The 23,068-nt window shown below is 46.4% G+C and overlaps 1 protein-coding gene and 1 long non-coding RNA gene across 17 annotated transcripts in view; one reads left to right on the top strand and one right to left on the bottom strand.

Moving 5' to 3' along the window:
* CEP128 (centrosomal protein 128) overlaps positions 1-23,068 on the bottom strand; it is a 261,366-nt gene that overhangs the window by 117,174 nt on the left and 121,124 nt on the right. For all 16 annotated transcript variants that reach the window (XR_013216499.1, XM_077267464.1, XM_077267459.1 and 13 more), the window contains 2 exons: positions 5,929-6,001; positions 4,842-4,973 (listed from right to left, as the gene is read on the bottom strand). Coding sequence is in view for 15 of the 16 variants with exons in the window: in XM_077267464.1 (XP_077123579.1) it covers positions 4,842-4,973; positions 5,929-6,001 (205 nt within the window). In the remaining variant the exon portion in view is untranslated. The remainder of the gene's footprint in view (positions 1-4,841; positions 4,974-5,928; positions 6,002-23,068) is intronic.
* LOC143779421 (uncharacterized) lies at positions 3,150-5,209 on the top strand. The gene is made up of 2 exons (XR_013216500.1): positions 3,150-3,206; positions 4,736-5,209. It is a non-coding gene; the product is annotated as an uncharacterized LOC143779421 (long non-coding RNA).

Raw genomic sequence — 23,068 nt, 5'->3', positions numbered from 1 at the left:
AAATGAAAGCGTTTAGCGCATAAAAAAGGCCAATTTTATGTGTACCTGGTAGCCACTTTACGGCATCTCTCTTATACCAGGTCCTATGCTTTCCTTCCTCGCTGAGAATAAACGTCTCCATGTGAATGGGTACCTGTGAAAACTTCTCAGCGAGGAAGGAAAGCATAGGACCTGGTATACGAGAATTTGGCCTTTTTTATGCACTAAACGCTCTCATTTTTCATATTTCTAGTGCAGTAATGCAGTTCAATTTTCGTGTTTCATGTTTGCATGTTTTAGCGCTGCAGTGTGCTGCCTTATTTGCTTGACTGTAGGGCATATAGCATGCCGTAGGGCATATAGCGTGCCGTAGGGCATATAGCGTGCCGTAGGGCATATAGCGTGCTCTAGGGTACATAGTGTGCTGCAGGGTATATAGTGTGCTGTAGGGTACATAATGTGCTGTAGGGCATATAGTGTGCAGTAGGGCATATAGTGTGCAGTAGGGCATATAGTGTGCAGTAGGACATATAGTGTGCTGTAGGGCATATAGTGTGCTGTAGGGCATATAGTGTGCTGTAGGGCATATAGTGTGCTGTAGGGCATATAGTGTGCGGTAGGGCATATAGTGTGCGGTAGGGCATATAGTGTGCTGTAGATATAGTGTGCTGTAGGGCATATAGTGTGCTGTAGGGCATATAGTGTGCAGTAGGGCATATAGTGTGCAGTAGGGCATATAGTGTGCAGTAGGGCATATAGTGTGCTGTAGGGCATATAGTGTGCTGTAGGGCATATAGTGTGCTGTAGGGTACATAGTGTGCTGTAGAGTACATTGTTTGCTGTAGGGTATATAGTGTGCTGTGGGGTATATAGTGTGCTGTAGAGTACATAGTGTGCTGTAGAGTACATAGTGTGCCGTAGAGTTCATAGTGTGATGTAGAGTACATAGTGTGCTGTAGAGTACATAGTTTGCTGTGGAGTATATAGTGTGCTGTAGGGTATATAGTGTGCTGTAGAGTTCATAGTGTGCCATAGAGAACATAAGTGTGCTGTAGAGTACATAGTGTGCTGTGGAGTACATAGTGTGCTGTGGAGTACATAGTGTGCTGTGGAGTTTATCAGTTCTGCAGTATTGCCGATATCCCTGGCTTTCTGACAATGCCCATATGCAGCACAAGGCCCCAAAGTGTCATCATGTTTGCTGCTTTTATAGGGGTCCATCTGGCATATGAGGATTATTATTTCCTGGCTGAAGAAGCCAATGTCAGTGCGGCTGTAAGGCTGTTTTCACACTAGCGTTGGTACGGGCCCGTCCAGTGCATCGGGCTGACGTACCGACGCATGCTGTGAAAGAAATGCACAACGGGGGCAGGGGAAGCAGTCTTAAGACGCTTCCGCTGCTTCATTGTAAGGTCCGGGGAGGAGGGGGCGGAGTTTCGGCCACGCATGCGCGGTCGAAAATGGCGGACACGACGCGCAAAAAAAGTACCATGTAACTTTTTTTGTGCCAACGGTCCGCCAAAACACGACGCAATCGTCGCACGACAGTTGCGACGTGTGGCAATATGTCGCAATGCGTCGGTAATGTTAGTCTATGGGGAAAAAATGCATCCTGCGGGCAACTTTGCAGGATGCGTTTTTTTCTCCTGAACGACGCATTGCGACGTACAGCCAAAAACGCTAGTGTGAAAGTAGCCTAAGGCTACTTTCACACTAGCGTCGTGCACTGCACGTCGCAATGCGTCGTTGTGGATAAAAAACGCATCCTGCAAAGTTGTCTGCAGGATGCGTTTTTTTCTCCATAGACTTTTATTAGCAACGCATTGCGACGCAGTGCCACACGTCGCAACAGTCGTGCGACGGTTGCGTCGTGTTTTGGCGCACCGCCGGCACAAAAAAACGTTACATGTAACTTTTTTTGTGCGTCGGGACCGCCATTTTCGACCGCGCATGCGTGGCCGAAACTCCGCCCCCTCCTCCCCGGACCTTACAATGAAGCAGCGGAAGCGTCTTAAGACTGCTTCCGCTGCCAACGTCGGGCATTTTCTTCACAATATGCGTCGGTACGTCGGGCCGACGCAGCGCGACGGCCCCGTACGAACGCTAGTGTGAAAGTAGTCTAAGTCACATTGGTTCCTGAGTCAGCCATGAAATGCGAGTAACAGGCTGATCAATTTTGTGGGGGTACAGTCCGTATGGCCTCGATTGGTATAGGGGCTGGCTGGGTGCTAGGGCACCTGTTGGGGGTCCATCCTCACTAGATGAGGAGAAATGTGGGACCCTCCTGACTGCCTGAATCCACGTCTGGGGTAAGGAAAGCGCCGGCCTCAGCTGCTTACAGAGTCTTCTGAACTCTGGGGATGTCTGCATGGCGCTGTCACCCGGTGTTGTGTGCACGGCGGGTGTAAATCGTACTATTATAAAAGGGGAGAAAAGGAAAAAGTGAAATGTAAAAATGAACTGATGTTAAAAATAAAAAAAGTTTGTATAAAGAATGAACGTGACATCCCCGATACCAACGCCCTATAAAGTTAATCTTTTCCTTTTTTCTTTTTTTTCAAAAGAAACTGATCACCTAGGGAGTCTACCACCGCTCTGCACGCCAGCTCTGAGGTAAAGACGGTGTTCAGAATGGAAATCGCCATTTTACATTAATCCCTCCGTGCCAATCAGCGCCTAAGGGGTTAATCAGGAGAGTTGACTTTACTGTTACATCGCTGTGAATGGCTGATCAATTGTGACCAGCCAATCGCAATAATCGCCAGCGTTAAGGGAGCAGTACAGGCCCCTGGGGCGACGTACAGGGATGGTTGCCGCATCATTGTGGTATGATGAGACCATGTCCCTGTACGGTCAGACACGACCATTCACAGTACAGCCGGCGACATGTATAAGATTAGCTCAGCACAGGGACATTATATTTATCATCCAATTGTGGAAATTATTATTATTATAAGATCTAGTGATTAAAATCAACTTTATTTCTGGAAAAACCCATTTAAGAAAAGGATTTCCAGTCTCAGATTACATTTGGCTATAGAGCTGTGGTTATTTGTGCCCTGAGGCAGACTACAACTGCCAGCATGCATCGTAGAGATGTAAGACATGCACAGCACAAGAAAACCTACAAGAATAAAGAGCGACGGTATCAGAGGCGAGAGGGAAGGACGGGAGAAACTACTGAGGAAGTCGTGCAGCAGATTCCCAAAATGTGCCTTAACAATAAGGTGCTGTGTGCGAGATGTGGCCTCTGGTCCCCCGCCTGCGGCCGCCCACCGCTTCTACCATTCCTCATCTGCTGTTTCATGTCAGGTCGCGCTTGCTCTTCTCTTCCGCTGACTCCGGGCTCCTAAACGCTCTTGCATCAGAAGGAGCAGTGAGCGGTGACAGACCCCCCAGGCATCTTTAATAACAACGCTCATGCTGTCTCTCTCCTCTATTAAGTGTGAACATTTCAATAAGAGACGCCTGGATGTGAATATGAAGGTTCTGGGGCTGAGTGAGACACGAGCATGGCAGACATTGGAGGAAAGAGAAGAGGGAAAGATAAAAGTGTCGCCTCCTGCAGCCAAGCGCGGCCAGACACCATTCCTATGTTCTGGGATTGTGCTTAATGATCACGACTAGTGATGAGCGAATATACTCGTTACTCGAGATTTCCAGAGCACGCTCAGGTGACCTCCGAGAATTTTTTAGTGCTCGGAGATTTAGTTTTCATCGCCGCAGCTGAATGATTTACATCTGTTAGCTAGCATAAGTTCATGTGGGGGTTGCCTGGTTGCTAGGGAATCCCCACATGTAATCAAGCTGGCTATCAGATGTATTTAGCTGCGGCAAGAAAAACTAAATCTCCGAGCACTAAAAAATACTCGGAGGACCCCCGAGCGTGCTCGAGAAATCTCCAGTAACGAGTATATTCGCTCATCACTAATCACGACAATACAAGAGTCTGGGGAGAGGTGACACACTAGTAACCCCAAAACTGGAAGGCTGGGGGGGGGCAGCTTCCACCTTCAGACTCCTCCACCTACACACTCCTCCGCCCTCCTCCTACACACTCCTCCGCCCTCCTCCTACACACTCCTCCGCCCTCCTCCTACACACTCCTGCGCCCTCCTCCTACACACTCCTGCGCCCTCCTCCTTCAGACTCCTTCGCCCTCCTCCTTCAGACTCCTCTGCCCTCCTCCTTCAGACTCCTCCGCCCTCCTCCTTCAGACTCCTCCGCCCTCCTCCTTCAGACTCCTCCGCCCTCCTCCTACACACTCCTCCTTCAGACTCCTCCGCCCTCCTCCTACACACTCCTCCGCCCTCCTCCTACACACTCTTCCACCCTCCTCCGCCCTCCTCCTTCAGACTCCTCCGCCCTCCTCCTTCAGACTCCTCCGCCCTCCTCCTTCAGACTCCCCTGTCCTCCTTCTGACTGCCAGCAATGTGCGCTACCCTTACAGTTCATTTTTTGGGCCATGGAGACTCTAGCTACACAGCGCCATATTGAAAAGTCACAAGACCATGTTCCCCTTATCCAACAAGGTGCAGAAATGTGTAAAAACCATGATAAATATAGTGTAAATGCTGGCAGATTTCTGGTGCATTCAGCTGGATACGTCCCCCTGCTGTGGTCTGTGGAGTGTGACGACACGCAGAATAGGAAACGCTAAAGGACAAGAGGTGTCTGCACCAGATATCACACTTATCCATGTATTCTTCAATATTTCACATGCAAATGCCGAACTATAAACCAGACTCTCCTGCAGGCCCTGTATGAACATTGTGCACAGAATGATGCAGAGCGTGGACAAGTCCGATACTCCAGAGAGTACCATCAACAGGAAGGACAAAGACCACACGGGGAGGACTCACCTCCTGCAGCTGAGCAGACATACGGCCCAAGTGATCCTGTTGTCGCTCTGCTTGACGCCGCTCTGCTTGATGCCGCTCTGCTCTCATCTCTTGCTCGAGTTGCTGCAGCCGCCGCTCCACTCGCTCCGACACCTGATAAATGACGATTAAACATCAGTGAGAACTGTCTGATAACAGCCGCTGGACTAAAAAAGGGAACTTATTACGTGCCAAATACTTTGATTGCTAATATTGCTGCAACAGAGAGACAAAATTATTTAAAAAAAAAAAGTTTGATTCCGCTCTGCAGTCATTATTACATCATGTGTCCAATTCAACAAGAAAATGTGGGCAAAGGCCCTAAATAAAAAACAGACGGAGAACCTTCACCTCCAATGTGTGATCAGATTGTAGCCGCAGAACATCGCAAGGGGATGCACAGGACGGGAGAGGCAGGACGGGAGAGGCAGGACGGGAGAGGCAGGACGGGAGAGGCAGGACGGGAGAGGCAGGACGGGAGAGGCAGGACGGGAGAGGCAGGACGGGAGAGACAGGACGGGAGAGACAGGACGGGAGAGACAGGACGGGAGAGACAGGGCGGGAGAGACAGGGCGGGAGAGACAGGGCGGGAGAGACAGGGCGGGAGAGACAGGGCGGGAGAGACAGGGCGGGAGAGACAGGGCGGGAGAGACAGGGCGGGAGAGACAGGGCGGGAGAGACAGGGCGGGAGAGACAGGGCGGGAGAGACAGGGCGGGAGAGACAGGGCGGGAGAGACAGGGCGGGAGAGACAGGACGGGAGAGACAAGACGGGAGAGACAAGACGGGAGAGACAAGACGGGAGAGACAAGACGGGAGAGACAGGACGGGAGAGACAGGACGGGAGAGACAGGACGGGAGTCTTGGCTGGTAATGAGACCCCTGTGCAGGAAAATAAACATGTTTTATAAGCAGCTTTTGCCACATAAGAGCAATATTACAACAAAACGCAGCTGCTGACTATCAGCAGTGCAATCCTGCAGCTGACACGCACACCGTGGTGATGGTGACACTAGATAAATGTACGCTCAGGTCAGCATCTGCCACACAGGACCCAGTCCTGACACTCACCGTCTCCTGGTGCTGGGCCTGATCCAGGCGGGTGTTTAGCTCCTGCAGGACTTTCTTGGTTTCTGCTTCAGTTCTATAAGAAGAGGTACAAGGAGCATGCTGTCATCACTGAGAATCAATAGGGGTTTATGTGAGTATGAAGCACAGGACGCTCAACCTTACAAAACGTTCAAGAGCTCTGCTTTCTTTCCATGACAGGAAATACTGTGGCGATCACATCGGTAAAGAATATGGGAGACATAATTTCACGTCAATCATTTGTATCCTATCTGGCATGGGCTTATAAAACCCCCTTCAGCTTGCAGCTGTATGATTACACCTAGCTCAGCAGGGGAGAGGGGGGCCAAGCCTCAAAAGGCTGTGAGTAACAGATCTCATTCCTTGACCCAGCTAAGTTCAGAACAAAAGGCTTGCTTGCCATGTAGGTACCACACGGTCTAACGTCTTTGTTCCAACAGCTATGATTTCATTAGGATAATAGGGACTTATCGTACATCCTGGCCACATACCAGGACATCTCTTTCAACATCTCTGGAATGGGCTGAATGCCCTCTAGGGTCTCGATCCGTTCTAATACCCCAGGGAAGGGCATACACAAAATGGGATAGTAGGAACCAAATAGCTAAGATCAAGGTAGCAGGGGCCCGACCGGATGTGATGGCACCAAAACCGCCTCCCTAGGACAGTCCATTAAAGAGTTATGACCCGACTTACGTTTTGGAGTTTTAGCTACTAGAGGCAATGGGAGAGCATATAGATTCAGCCCAGAGGGCGGGAGGGGAGAGATCCTAAGGGAATAACGGCCAGTGTAAGGCCATGTGGTCGCGCTTTCTGTTATCATTGCAGTCCATTTCAAAAGGGAAGTCACGTCAAGCAACGTGCTTGAAGGACCAAAGAACCAGCTGGCAGCCCATGCCCGCTGCGGCCCAGCGCACACATTGTTGAAGATCAACACGGAAATGGACTTGATCCATCTGCTTATATCTTTTGTCCTACCACTATCTTGATTTGCCTATCTGACCATTGTATATGTATAACCATTATGTACAGTTAGGTCCATATATATTTGGACAGAGACAACATTTTTCTAATTTTGGTTATAGACATTACCACAATGAATTTTAAACAAACCAATTCAGATGCAGTTGAAGTTCAAACTTTCATTTGAGGGTATCCACATTAAAATTGGATGAAGGGTTTAGGAGTTTCAGATCCTTAACATGTGCCACCCTGTTTTTAAAGGGACCAAAAGTAATTGGACAGATTCAATCATTTTAAATAAAATGTTCATTTTTAGTACTTGGTTGAAAACCCTTTGTTGGCAATGACTGCCTGAAGTCTTGAACTCATGGACATCACCAGACGCTGTGTTTCCTCCATTTTGATGCTCTACCAGGCCTTCACTGCGGTGGTTTTCAGTTGCTGTTTGTTTGAGGGCCTTTCTGTCTGAAGTTTAGTCTTTAACAAGTGAAATGCATGCTCAATTGGGTTGAGATCAGGTGACTGACTTGGCCTTTCAAGAATATTCCACTTCTTTGCTTTAATAAACTCCTGGGTTGCTTTGGCTTTATGTTTTGGGTCATTGTCCATCTGTAGTATGAAACGATGACCAATCTGTTTTGCTGCATTTGGCTGGATCTGAGCACACAGTATGTCTCTGAATACCTCAGAATTCATTCGGTTGCTTCTGTCCTGTCACATTATCAATAAACACTAGTGACTCAGTGCCACTGGCAACCATGCATGCCGAAGCCATCACACTGCCTCCGCCATGTTTTACAGTTGATGTAGTATGCTTTGGATCATGAGCTGTATCACGCCTTCGTCATACTTTTCTCTTTCCATCATTGTGGTAGAGGTTGATCTTGCTTTCATCTGTCCAAAGAATGTTCTTCCAGAACTGTGCTGGCTTTTTAGATGTTTTTTAGCAAAGTCCAGTCTAGCCTTTTTATTCTTGATGCTTATGAGTGGCTTGCACCGTGCAGTGAACCCTCTGTATTTACTTTCATGCAGTCTTCTCTTTATGGTAGATTTGGATATTGATACGCCTACCTCCTGGAGAGTGTTGTTCACTTGGTTGGCTGTTGTGAAGGGATTTCTCTTCACCATGGAGATTATTCTGTGATCATCCACCACTGTTGTCTTCTGTGGGCGCCCAGGTCTTTTTGCATTGATGAGTTCACCAGTGCTTTCTTTCTTTCTCAGGATGTACCAAACTGTAGATTTTGCCACTCCAAATATTGTAGCAATTTCTCGGATGGGTTTTTTCTGTTTTCGCAGCTTAAGGATGGCTTGTTTCACCTGCATGGAGAACTCCTTTGACAACATGTTTACTTCACAGCAAAACCTTCCAAATGCAAGCACATCAAATCAACTCCAATTAAATCTGCTTAATTGAGAATGACATAACGAAGGGATTGCCCACACCTGTCCATGAAATAGCCTTGGAGTCAATTGTCCAATTACTTTTGGTCCCTTTAAAAACAAGGTGGCACATGTTAAGGAGCTGAAACTCCTAAACCCTTTATCCAATTTTAATGTGGATACCCTCAAATGAAAGCTGAAAGTCTGAACTTCAACTGCATCTGAATTGTTTTGTTTAAAATTCATTGTGGTAATGTCTATAACCAAAATTAAAAAAGGTGTATCTGTCCAAATATATATGGACCTAACTGTATATAGTGTATTGTCTACTGCGCCCTTAGGGTGATTAAATATATAATTTAACCTTGGGCTGCTCTTATCTCGTTCCCAGAATCCACACGTCTGTATTCTCGGCTTAATATTACATGCTACTGGGGCTGGTTTCTGGCCCTATGTATTCCCGTTAACAGACCTGGTTTATATCAAATGAGGAAATGGTGGCAGTCCTACCAGGTGCTATTTCCCTGGTGAAAAAGAGGAAATGTTCCAGCTTCATAAAATCCAAAATGTTTATTAAAAATCTATTAAAATAGTAATGGCATAAAAAAAGCATAGTTACTTACCGATAACGGTATTTCTCAGAGCCCATGACAGCACTACCAGAGAGAGGGGATCCGCCCTTCAGGGACAGGAAACCTATAGGATAAAAGGGCGGTACCTCTCTCCTGCGTCAGTTTGGTTTACAGAGCATCAGAGGTCCTCCAGGTTAGTGACAACAGGAAAAATACAATTTTAACATATTGCTTAATAGGATTACACCAGGTCTATAATAAAAATATACATTTCATATAATAAAGTGCTCACCGCACACGTGATAAGGGGGGGGGAATAAGCAGGTGCTGTCATGGGCTCTGAGAAATACCGTTATCGGTAAGTAACTATGCTTTTCTCAGTAGCCCATGATAGCACTACCAGAGAGAATTGCAGAGATTATTGCTTAGGGAGGGACCACAGCCTGTAAGACCCTTCTTCCGAAGGTTAAGTCAGATGAAGAGGCTAGGTCTAAGCGGTAGTATCTAAAAAAGGTTGAAGGTGATGACCAGGTGGCCGCTTTACAGATTTTGTCTATTGATACCTCCGACCTTTCGGCCCAGGAGGTCGCCATAGCTCTTGTAGAGTGTGCTTTGAGCCCCTCAGGAACTGTGTTTCCAGTGGACGAATACGCCAAGGCTATCGCATCTGTTACCCAGCGAGCTAAAGTGCTTTTGGAGGCTTTGAGTCCTTTTCTGGGTCCCTGAAAACAGATAAAGAGAGACCCTTCCTTCCTATACTGCTGGGTGGATTCTAAGTATTGTACTAGACAGCGTCTCACATCTAATGTGTGGAATTTTTCCTCTTCCTTATTTTTAGGGTCTGGGCAGAAGGAAGGAAGGATTATCTCCTGGGACCTGTGAAAATTGGACGCAACCTTGGGTAGATAAGCAGGGTCTGTTTTCAGTATTACCCTATCATCCACGATTTGCGTGAAGGGAGGATTTGCAGATAGGTCCTGGAGATGACTTATTCTACGGGCAGATGTTATGGCTGTGAGAAGGGCCGTTTTAAGTGATAAGGTTTTAAGTGGTATCGAATCTATGGGCTCAAACGGGGGCTCTGTTAGAGCTGACAAGACTAAAGGTACCTTCACACTAAACGATTTACCAACGATCACGACCAGCGATACGACCTGGCCGGGATCGTTGGTAAGTCGTTGTGTGGTCGCTCGGGAGCTGTTACACAGACAGCTCTCCAGCGACCAACGATACCGAGGTCCCCGGGTAACCAGGGTAAACATCGGGTTACTAAGCGCAGGGCCGCGCTTAGTAACCCGATGTTTACCCTGGTTACCATTGTAAATGTAAAAAAAACCCAAACAGTACATACTCACCTTCTGCTGTCTGTCACGTCCCTCGCCGTCTGCTTCCCGCACTGACTGTGAGTGCCGGCCGTAAAGCACAGCACAGCGGTGACGTCACCGCTGTGCTCAGCTTTTACTTTACAGCCGGCGCTCACAGTCAGTGCGGGAAGCGGACGGCGGGGGACGTGTGACAGACAGCAGAAGGTGAGTATGTAGTGTTTGTTTTTTTTACTTTTACAATGGTAACCAGGGTAAATATCGGGTTACTAAGCGCGGCCCTGCGCTTAGTAACCCGATATTTACCCTGGTTACCATTGTAAAACATCGCTGGCATCGTTGCTTTTGCTGTCAAGCACAACGATACACGCCGATCTGACGACCAAATAAAGTTCTGAACTTTCAGCAACGACCAGCGATATCACAGCAGGATCCAGATCGCTGCTGTGTGTCAAACACAACGATATCGCTATCCAGGATGCTGCAACGTCACGGATCGCTATCGTTATCGTTGCAAAGTCGCTTAGTGTGAAGATACCTTAAGTTTAAGTCCCAGGTTGGTAGTCTTTTTATGTTTATGGGTTTAGATCTTACAGCAGCTTTAATAAACCTTGTTACCCATGGATTAGCGGCTATATTCTCACTGTATAGTGCCCCTAAAGCCGCTATTTGCACTTTTAAAGTGCTTACCGAGAGGCCTAGATCTAAGCCTTTTTGTAGGAATTCTAACACTTTAGCAACTGGAACTCCATCTTGTAATTTTACCCCAGAGGTGGACAGAAACTATTTCCAGGTTTTGCCGTAGATTTTAGTTGTTACTGTTTTCCTACTTTTCAATAGTGTGGACACTAGTTTATCCGAAAAACCCCTTGCCTTTAGTAGTGACCTCTCAAATTCCACGCTGTCAAGTGGAGTCTCTCTGACTGAGGGTGGAACACCGGTCCCTGCAATAGGAGGTCCGGAAGATCCGGGAAAACCCAGGGATCGGTGACCGATAGCATCCTCAGCCAGGAAAACCAGGTCCTTTTGGGCCAGAAAAGCGCTATTAGGATGAGACTGGCCCTGTCCTGTCTGATATTCCGCAGAACTGCCGGAATAAGTATATAAGGGGGAAAGGCATATGCGAGACTCTGAGTCCAGGGAATCGTGAATGCATCCAGTGCCCGAGGGCCCCCCTGGTGTCTAGAGAACAGAATTCTTTTACTTTCCTGTTCTCTACGCTGGCAAAAAGGTCTATTACAGGGACCCCCCATAGTTTGGTGATCTGATTGAAGATGCTTTGATTCAGTGTACATTCCCTTTTTAATTGGGTACGGCTTAAGAAGTCTGCTTTTTGGTTTTCTACCCCCCTTATATGTTGTTTTCTGCTAAAGTGAACATTTGGGAAGTGGCCTTCATTAGGGCTCGAGACCTGGTCCCCCCCTGGTGGTTCAGGTAGGCTACCACTACCTCATTGTCCGAGAAAACCCGGACATGATGCCCCTGCAGGCTGTGAAGGAAGTATGATAGAGCATGGCTCACCGCCCAAAGTTCTTTTTGGTTTGAGGATGCCCCGTATTCTTGACCTGTCCAGACTCCCTGAGTGATACTGTTGCCCAGGTGAGCTCCCCACCCCGTGGGACTGGCATCCGTGGTAACTATCTGAGATATGTCTATTACCCAAGGAAACCCTTTTGATAGGTTGTTGGAATCCAACCACCAGGTTAAGGAACGAATAGTGTCTGAATTTAGAGTCATATGTCCTTCTAGATGTCCCTCTAGTGTGATCTGATTCCTCAGAATATCCCACTGGAGATTACTCGTGTGAATTTGTGCCCACTGTATTGCCGGGAGGCAGGCAGAAAGGGACCTCAATAGTGACATCGCCCCTCTCAAGGTTATACGAGGGTTTGAGCAACCTCTTGAGACAAGATTTAATATTTTTTGTTTTTTCTGGTCTGGAAGACGACATTCCTGTGTTATCGAGCCCAAAGTTAGGCCCAAAAACTCTTGAACCCTGGTCGGTTCTAGTTTTGATTTTTGGAGATTTATAAGCCAGCCTAACTCTGTCAAAGTTTTTATTACTCTGTCGCATTGTTGGCGACAGTGTTGGGCTGAATTGCTGATAAATAGAAAGTCGTCCAAGTATGGTACTATTAAAATGTCTTTTTCTCTTAGATGGGCCATCATTTCCGCTATCAATTTGGTAAATATGCAGGGTGCCACTGATATGCCAAAGGGAAGAGCTTTGTACTGGTATTCCCTTACTTCTCCTCCCATGACCACTGCTAGTCTGAGGTATTTTTGGGAGTTGTTGTGGATGGGGACGTGATAATACGCGTCGCTGAGATCCAACACTATCATGAAGCAATTCGGAAACAAGTTTTTGATTGTTGATTTTATTGATTCCATTTTGAAACTTTGGTTCTTTACATAGCCGTTTAACTTCCGCAAGTTTATTATTGTGCAGAAGGACCCGTCCGGTTTTGGAACCAGAAAAAGTGGGGAATAAAACCCTGTCCCTCTTTACAGCAGGGGGACTTCTTGAATGACGTCTTTGTTTATGAGCTTTGAAATATCTTGTTCCAATGCCTGTTGTTGCTGAGGTGAGGATTTTAGTGGGGTGACCACACAGTTTTGGGGAGGAAAGGAAGTAAAGTTTATCTGAAGTCCCATTTTTATCAAGTTCAAAACCCAAGTGCTGGTTGAGATTTTTTCCCAGGCCGGAAGGTGTTGAGATAATCTCCCTCCCACCCTGGGGAAGGTGTCACTTAGGGGTCTTTTTATCTCTTGGGGAACTACCAAAGAGGAACCCCCTATCTCTCCTTTTCCCATCATCCCATCTGTTCTGTTCCCTTGGGGGACGTCTCTGTAAAAATTTCCTATTCCGAAAGGGCCGCTTAACAAATGGTGTGGCCAGGTTAGGGAATCCTTTTTTCTTATCTCCGGCTTTTTGTAAAATGTCATCCAGGGTCCCTCCCAACAAAAATTTTCCCTCACATGGAGTTTAACAAAGTTTTTGTTTAGTCTGTAGGTCGCCTGGCCAACTTTTTAGCCATAGCGTCTTACGAGCTGCATTAGATAAAGCTGCCGATTTAGAAGTGAGTTTAATAGAATCGGCTGAGGAGTCCGCCAAAAAGGCTGCCGCCCCTCTAATCATGGGAATCGATTCTATCACTTTACTCCTAGATACCCCGCCTCTTAGTTGCGTCTCTAAGTTATCTATCCAAATCATTAGAGATCTAGTACACGTGGCTGCTATTGCAGGCCTTAAACATCCCCCTGCCGATTCCCAGGCCCCTTTAAGGAAGGTATCGGCTCTTTTATCAAGGGGATCCTTCAGAGTTCCCAAGTCCTCAAAGGGCAACGCAAATTTTTTTGAGGCCTTAGCTACTGCTACGTCAAGTTTAGGGGCTTTATCCCAAGACGTAGAATCCTCTTCCTCGAAGGGATATTTCCTTTTAAGGGAGGGAACGGATGAGTTTTTTCTTTCTGGTTTCTCCTACTCCTTTTTAATTAATGCTTGAACATTTTCGTTAAGTGGAAAGACTCTACGCTTTTTTTGACCTAATCCTCCAAACATGATGTCCTGTACCGTCTTGTCAGGACGGGGATCCAGGACCCCCATGGTCGATCTTACAGCCTTCACAAGGGCATCGACTTCATCTAAAGGGAAGCAGTGGCGACCTCCGCTCTCAGAATCCAAGGAGGAGGAGGACCCCCGTCTGTCTGAATCTCCATCTTCAGAATTAGAGGAATCGGAGTGTGAATAGGGTACAGGTGTTTTCTCTTTGACCCCTTTAAGGGATTTAAACGCTGTTTCTACCTCTGATCTGATTACAGATCGCAATTCAGAGGCGAAACTAGGGGTTTCCTCACAAAGGACCTGTCCTATACATGAATCACACAATTTCTTATCCCAGGTTTGCGACAGGGGTTTTCTGCACAGGGGACATGACCTATGCTTAGTTTTCTCCGTTCTTTTTCTTGCCTAAAAATAAACGTAAAAGGGGACCCTAATTATTTGGGGAACTTTCACGAAGATCACTCACCCATCTTGCGCAGCCACAGGTACCGGTTCTGGAGGAGGTATAGGATCCTGTATGAGATCCGTAGTCGGTGGTGTCGGCTGGTTAGCCATAGTGGAGACTTTACTCTGCGGCGTGGAATGGCTGCTGGAGCGAGTACTGCGGGTGCCGGTAGAAGAAACCAAACTGACGCAGGAGAGAGGTATCGCCCTTTTATCCCATAGGTTTCCTGTCCCTGAAGGGCGGATCCCCTCTCTCTGGTAGTGCTGTCATGGGCGACTGAGAAAAATTCACATAATGAAGTATTGCCACATACTTCAATACGTGAATTTTTTTCTGCCATAACTATTTTAAAAGATTTGGGATTTTACAAAGTTGAAACATTTTCTCTTATTCATATTTACTGCGCTTGTGGCCACACGAGTTCAGCACTTCGGCAACGCCATATGCTGCTATAGGTGAGCTGGTTTCACTACTTCTTTTCTCATGACTGCTTCACTGGTGCTAGCTAAAAAGGCCCATCAGCCTGTCAGGGTTGTGAGCGAGTGTGGTGCCACGTCAGTGATTACATGGGCAAAATCCGCACTCCCCAAGCCTCCCTGGGCCGGTGTGGACAGGGGGTGTCTGTGTAAAACTGTACCAAGCTGATCTTACGCTTCCCCAGAGGGTGCGGAAATCCACGTTAGTGAAAGTGGGGAGACAGCATTACATGATCCGTCTGACATAATAATGACGTCAGGTGGGGTGACGAGGTGTGGGTTCTTCACAAGTGGTGGAAGCGGTGGGATTCTGCAGGATCTCTCCGGAGCCATTCTTGACAAGTGGTGGCAGCGTGGTGGGATAGAGATAATAGTTTGTGTGAGTCCTCCTCCCCCCATTTAGAGGGGTCTAGGGGCAGCACTTTTTGGAGTTCCCCGCGCCTGCACGCAACCGCCACTCGTCAGGATAACTAGTTGGCATTACCGTGATCACGGCCCGGAGGCTTGACCCAGCCTGCTGAGCTAGGTGTTCTCATACAGCTGCAAGCTGAAGGGGGGCTATAATCCCATGTCAGATAGGATACAAATGATTGACATGAAATTATATCTCCCATATTCTTAACAACATCCATATGAACACAGGATATCCAGGACACATGAGCATATCCATGTGACACACAGTCTGCTGCCTGTACATTAATAGGAAGATTGACTAGTCGCCTAATGCAAACTGTCCCAGTTCACTGACCGCAGCAGAAATCATCAAAATAAAGAAAATCCATACAAATAACAGAAGAGAATATGGAGAAATCAGGATACAAAATTAATGAGACTGATTGATTTCACATGCATTGTAGACGATGACATCCATGCTACTTAACCCTTCACAACATATGAAATACAGTTAAGTCATTTGCCGGCTCCCTGACTTTGATATGAGCTTGCACGCTGAGCCCACATCTATCCCAGCAGATGACAGCTGAGTTAGTCATCATGTGCCTCTTCCAGCCGCAGGTGGAGCAGAGTGGCTGTTACCCTATTAAATGCCACTGTCAATCTCCGATATTGGTATTTAACACCCACTGGCGGGGGGAGCGTCATTCCACACACCTATTGGTACACCCGTAACGTGAAGGTTCTCCTGTGAAAGTCAGACTATCTGGTGTTCATAGGAAATCGTGAATTCTCTATACATAGCAGCGCTGATGCACTGCCATATGTAGCGCAAACCATCAGACGATAGTGGCTTCAAGTCCCTTAAGGAGACTATTAAATGCAATAAAAAGTAAAAAAAATTGTTTTTTATAAATATGAAAAAAATACATAAAAAGTTTACATCCCCCTTCTTTTGCACCATTAAAAATAAATAATAATAATAATAAAAAAACATATTTGGAATTATTGTGTTCAGAAATGTCCGATTTAGGCTACTTTCACACTAGCGTCGTGCACTGCACGTCGCTATGCGTCGTTTTGGAGAAAAAACGCATCCTGCAAAAGTGCTTGCAGGATGCGTTTTTTCTCCATTGACTTGCATTAGCGACGCAGTGCGACGCATTGCCACACATTGCAACCGTCGTGTGACGGTTGCGTCGTGTTGCGTCGGACCGTCGCCACCAAAAAACGTTGCTTGTAACGTTTTTTGGTGCGTTGTTCCCGTCTTTTCCGACCGCGCATGCGCGGCCGGAACTCCGCCCCCGCCTCCCCGCACCTCACAATGGGGCAGCGGATGCGTTGGAAAACTGCATCCGCTGCCCCCGTTGTGCGGCGCTTTCACAGCTAGCGTCGGTGCGCCGCAACGTTGCATAGCGACGTGCAGTGCACGACGCTAGTGTGAAAGTAGCCTTATCAAGATATAAAATAAATTAATATGATTGGTAAACGGCGCAACAAGAAAAAAAATTGAAATGCCATAATTACATTTTTTGGGGGGCCACTGTAACATTGCAATAAAATACAATATTTTGATTGCCTGTTATTGTATCTACCACAAAATGTTATCAATAAAAATGTCAGCTCCGGACGCAAAAAATAAGGTTTCACCCAGCCCCAGATCCCACAAAGTAACCAATTTTGATCTCCATGACCGGGTCAAAAATTTTCAATTCTGACCAGGGTCACTTTATGAGGCTATAACTCTGGAACGTTTCAACGCATCACAATGATTCTGAGATTATTTTTCGTGACATATTGTACTTCATGATGGTTGTAAAATTTCTTCTATATGACTTGTGTTTATGAAAAAAAAAAAATAGAAATTTGGAAAAAAAATTGAAAATTTTGCAATTTTTAAACTTTTAATTCTTATGCCCTTAACCCCTTCATGACCCAGCCTATTTTGACCTTAAAGACCTTGCCATTTTTTGCAATTCTGACCAGTGTCCCTTTATCAGGTAATAACTCAGGAACGCTTCAACGGATCCCAGCGATTCTGAGAATGTTTTTTCGTGACATATTGGGCTTCATGCTAGTGTAAATTTAGGTGAATAATTTTTGCGTTTATTTGTGAATAAATTGGAAATTTGGTGAAAATTTTGAAAATGTCGCAATTTTCAAATTTTTAATTTTTATTCTGTTAAACCAGAGAGTTATGTGACATAAAATAGTTAATAAATAACATTTCCCACATGTCTACTTTACATCAGCACAATTTTTGAAATTTTTTTTTTTTTTTGTTAAGAAGTTATAAGGGTTAAAAGTTGACCAGCGATTTCTCATTTTACAACAAAATGTACAAAAAACATTTTTTAAAGGGACCACATCACATTTGAAGTCATTTTGAGGGATATATATGGAAGAAAATACCCAAAAGTGATATTGTTTTAAAAACTGCACCCCTCAAGGAGTTCAAACCCACATTCAAGAAGTTTATTAACCCTTCAGGTGTTTCACAGCAGCAGAAGCAACATGGAAGGAAAAAATGAACATTTAACTTTTTAGTCACAAAAATGATCTTTTAGCAACAATTTTTATATTTTCCAACGGGTAAAAGGAGAAAGTGGACCCCAAAAGTTGTTGTCCAATTTGTCCTGAGTAAGTTGAAACCCCATATGTGGGGGGACCACTGTATGGGCGCACGGCAGGGCTCGGAAGGGAAGGAGCGCCATTTGACTTTTTGAATGGAAAATTGGCGACCCCATTTTGGAAACTAGACCCCTCAACGAACTTATCTAGATCCATAGTGAGCACTTTGAGCCCCCAGGTGCTTCACAAATTGATCCGTAAAAATGAAAAAGTACTTTTTTTTCACAAAAAATTTCTTTTAGCCTCAATTTTTTCATTTTCACATGGGCAACAGGATAAAATAGATCCTAAAATTTGTTGGGCAATTTCTCCTGTGTACACCACGTCACGTTTGGAGAGCCCCTGTATACCTAAACATTGGAGCTCCCCACAAGTGACACCATTTTGGAAACTAGACCCCCCAAAAAAACTTATCTAGATGTGTGGTGAGCACTTTGAGCCCCCAAGTGCTTCACAGAAGTTTATAACGCAGAGCCGTGAAAATAAAAAATCATTTTTCTTTCCTCAAAATGATTTTTTAGCAAGCAATTTTTACTTTCACAAGGGTAATAGGAGAAATTTTACCCCAAAGGTTGTTGTCCAGTTTGTCCTGAGTACGCGGATACCCCACATGTGGGGGGGAACCACTGTTTGGGCACACGTCGGGGCTCGGATAGGAAGTAGTGACGTTTTGAAATGCAGACTTTGATGGAATGGTCTGCGGGTGTCCTGTTTCGTTTGCAGAGCCCCTGATGTGCTTAAACAGGGGAAACCCCTCAATTCCAACCCTAACCCGAACACACCCCTAACCCTACCCATAATCCCAACCCTAACCCTAATTTTAGCCCCAACCCTAACCCTAACTTTAGCCCAACTCACTTTAGCCCAACTCTAATCTTAATGGGAAATATGGGGCGGGAGGGGATGATCAATGGGGCAGGGGGGAGATCAGCAGGCCAGGGAGCGATTCTCGGGGGGGGGGGGGGGGGGAGAGATCAGCGGGGCAGGGGGGGGGAGATCAGCGGGGCAGGGGGGGGAGATCAGCAGGGCAGGGGGGGAGATCACTGGGGCGGGAAGGGGCTGTCAGGCGCGGGGGCTGAGGAGATGCAGCAGCAGATGGAGGAAATGGAGCAGGCAGCAGATGGAGGAAATGGAGCCGGCAGCAGCAGGGGGAGACAGCGGGGGGAGCGGAGGGCAGCAGAGGGGAGTACCTGGCGGCGGGGATAGCGTCACTAGCTCCAATCAGATCTGGGGAGTACGACAAAAAGGGTCAACAGAAGCCATCATAGCAACGGGATTGGGGGGGGACACCTCTTCTCATTCCGGACCTTTTTTAATCAAGTCGTCGGAGCAAAATGAAAGGAAAAACGAGGGAGAGGGGCACTTCCAGCGGCTCAATAAAACAAGGATTTTATTTAGCAAGCTGTAAAAAGACAAATAGAGTTAAAAACCGACGAGTTTCTGGCTTCCAGGATGCCCATAATCATAGTTAAGAAACACATTAGTTTTTTAACCCTGTTCGTCTTGTTTATTTCTTGCTAAATAAAATCCTTGTTTTATTGAGCCGCTGGAATTGCCCCTCTCCCTCTTTTTTCCTTCCATTTTGCCCCGACGACTTGATTAAAAAAGGTCCAGAATGAGAAGAAGAGGGTACGGATCCTGAATTCAGATCAGATTTAGTTCACAGAAAACTAGACAGGAGCATAACCCCCATCTTTTTTCTTCACAAAGAAGAAACCTGCGGTAACGGGAGATGAGGCATGTCTGATATGACACTTAGCCAGATATTCTGAGATATAGTCCTTCATGGCGTGCTTCTCTGGATATGAAAAATTATATAACCTGCTCTGAGGAAGCTTGGCCCTAGCAATAAGATTAACAGAGCAATCATAATCACAATGAGGAGGGAGTTCCAGACACCCCTGTTCTGAAAACACATCCTAAAAATCAGACAGGTATTCCGGCAGAGAACAGGTATCAACCTTGGCTAAGAGGGTGCCTAAGCAGTGTCTTTGACAGTACTCGCTGCACCTTATTACCTTCTGAATCCGCCAGTCCATCACAGTATTGTGCAACATAAGCCAAGGTAGAAGCTAGATGTAAGATGGCACCACCATAAGTACAATATGTGGGATCTATAAATCACATAGTGTGAGCAAGATGCATGGAAATACAAGAAGGAAAGCACTATGTGCTGTAAGTGAAAAGTAATCAACCAAGAATGGACAATTAATAATATTTATTACAACCAAGTAAACCAAAACAGTAAGTTTTTTTAAAACATTTAAAAAAGACACAGAAAAGCAAGATACTGGGGAGACAAAATATTGTCATAAGTCAAATCCTCAAATAGTGCCACTCAATGGGGTATGATAGCGAACATGGGGTTCTAAATGACCGGACAACAAAATAATACGTATGACAGGACATGAAAGGTCAAGGGTGCAAATGAGCAACAGTAATAAAATGCATACGGTAGCTGTGCAAAGTTGCAATACAAACATCAATGACAAAAATAGGCACATATATTTATAAACAAAGACCTAACATGAAGAGTCAAATGCTCTGCCCTGCCCCATGCTGCTGGAAGAGAAAGGAAGTATTTGGTTAAAAACCGACATGCAGAGCAGAGATATTACCCATGTTTGTGGCACAAAAGGAGAAGTAGTGAGCCCATCACCCCACGCATATCGCCACTGCACAGGGTGGCTTCGTCAGGGTAGAGTGGTCATAAGCCAAGGTAGTCTCAGAATCACAGGACATCGGCCATCTAGCACATAACAATTGATTGATTCAGAGTGCATGGCCCCTACCTGCAGATGTATCTCTCAAATGACCCGAGTAAAATACCCCTGACTCAAGGGTGCAGAATCTACAGCAATTACTGGTATAGGTCTAGGCAATTTGTGAGGACTGAGATGCTGGTCTAGGACAAACCGGGAATCAATCAGATTAAACCCTGCCCACTGTCCAGAAAGGCAGAAATCACCAGTTTACTTTCGCCAAAATGAATCTCAGCTGGTAAAAAGAACTGTGACTTACCCAGAGAGGAAATATGTACACCCAGGTTGCTAACCTCTCCGCGACTCAGGCTACTTAGTTTTCCGGCTGCTGTTTGCGGTTACATACGGATGGACAAGTACCCCCAAAAATTGACCCTCCTTACCACAGAAAAACACACTCCATCTTTGCGCCAAAATCCAGGAGGACCGATAAAACCAGTTGTCCTCCCCAACTGCACGGGTTCCTCGGTAGACTCAGCCCTAGGTTACAATGACCACTGACCCACTAAAAATCGTGGTGTCTCTATGTCTCTGACATAAACAACGGTCCACACGGATAGGTAGAGACATGGCCACCTCCAGAGAAACCGGGGTCTTATACAGAGCAAAGGCATCCTTTACCCTCTCAGAAAGCCCTTGACTGAACTGACTAAGGAGCATGGGGTCATTCCTCTTAGTATTTGTAGAACACCTAAAGAACTCGGAGCAACAATCCTCCGCCGGAAGGTCTCCTTGCTGAACATGATGTAGTTTAGACTCAGCCAGAGAGACACAGCCAGAATTGACATACATAACACCCAGAGCCTGAAAATATTCCTCGACTGTCTGAAGCGACTGGGAGTCCAGATGGATAGAAACAGCCCAGGGTTGAGGGTCACCCTTGAAGAAGAGAGTTTACGATCCTCACCCATTTCTTCTCGGTAACCGAGGAGTGAGGACGCAACCTAAAATAATGTTTGCAGACCTCTCTGAAAGCCACAAACTTAACCCAACACCCACAGAACCTATCCGGCAAAGCGATCTTGGGCTCCACCAGGGGTTGTCCGGGAGCTGAGGGTTCTAAACCTGGAGTTAATGAGAGCTGCAAAGCCACTGAGTGCAAGTCCACCGCCTCCACACTGATTTGTTGTAGCTGCCCTGCCAGAGCAGCCAATGGATCCATAATGTATGAAAAATGGTACAGCAAGTGATAATGTCCCGTACTGACTAGGGACAGTGGGCGCCAACCTGATCCCGCAAACTAGGGGGCGCTATAGTCTCTCTCTGTCCCCTGGAAGATGGAGATGCCGGAGTCAAATATCTTGCTATTCGCCTATCTTAAACTTTATGTATTCCCTCCCCACCCAGGGAGGTGTGAGGCTCAATTGTATAGGATTACACTAATCAGACATACAAGGAAACACAGACGGGATAAAACAAGCCTACTATCATACAAATACACTCACCAAACAACAGAGTGGAAATAGGGATTTTTGTGTTACTCACCGTAAAATCCTTTTCTCCGAGACACTCATTGGGGGACACAGGACTGTGGGTGTATGCTACTGCCACTAGGAGGCTGACACTAAGTAAACATAAAAAAAAGTTTAGCTCCTCCTCCACCGTATACACCCTGCCACTGGCCGCAGGCGAACCCAGTTTGGTGCAAAAGCAGTAGGAGAACAAAAAATAAATCAGCATTAATACCGAAACAACATGTCTAGAAACAACCCCACCGACTGATAAAGTAAAAAAAAAAAAAAAAAAAAGAGCCATCTGGCTAACAGGGAGGGAGCTGTGTCCCCCAATGAGCGTCTCGGAGAAAAGGACTTTACGGTGAGTAACACAAAAATCTCTATTTCTCCTTCGCCTCATTGGGGACACCGGACTGTGGGATGTCCTAAAGCAGTCCCTGGGTGGGGAATTAACTCACCGGTATAGCCTCCAGGCATCTGCCGGCTATAAGTGGGCTACCGCTGCCTGAAGAATCCTTGTACCCAGACTTGCATCTGCAGAAGTCTGAGTGTGGATATTGTAATGTTTGGAAAAGGTATGCAAACTAGACCAGGTTGCAGCCTTGCAAACCTGTTCTGCTGAATCCTGGTGCCGAAACGCCCAGGAAGCCCCCACTGCCCAAGTGGAATGTGCTTTGATTCCGGCCGCAACGACCACGCCCTTGACGCGGTAGGCCTCTTGAATAGCCGATCTTATCCACCTGGCCATGGTCGATCTCGAGGCAGCGAGTCCTTTCCTTCGACCCCCAGGGAGGACAAACAACGTATCTGCAAGGAGTCCGGCAGGATAGGGCCACCAGCTCCGATATCCGTCTAATTGAAGTTATGGCCACCAAGAATACGACTTTCCAGGAAAGGTAAGTTAAAGAGACGTCCTGAAGAGGTTCGAAAGGAACTTCCTGCAAGGCACTTAAGACCAGATTAAGGTCCCAAGCATCCAGGGGGGCCCTGTAAGGCGGAACCTTGTGAGCGACTCCCTGTAGGAAAGTTTTCACCTGTAGACTGATAGCGATCCTGAAATAGTACCGACAAGGCTGATATCTGTCTTCTAAGAGTACTCGGTGCAAGCCCTGAATCCAGGCCCGCTTGGAGAAAAGCGAAAAGCAAGAATATTTGG

Source organism: Ranitomeya variabilis, chromosome 1, assembly GCF_051348905.1.
Source record: "Ranitomeya variabilis isolate aRanVar5 chromosome 1, aRanVar5.hap1, whole genome shotgun sequence".
Taxonomy (NCBI): Eukaryota; Metazoa; Chordata; class Amphibia; order Anura; family Dendrobatidae; genus Ranitomeya; species Ranitomeya variabilis.
Note: the sequence above shows the minus strand (reverse complement) of the source record. Positions and strands in the feature narration are given on the sequence as shown.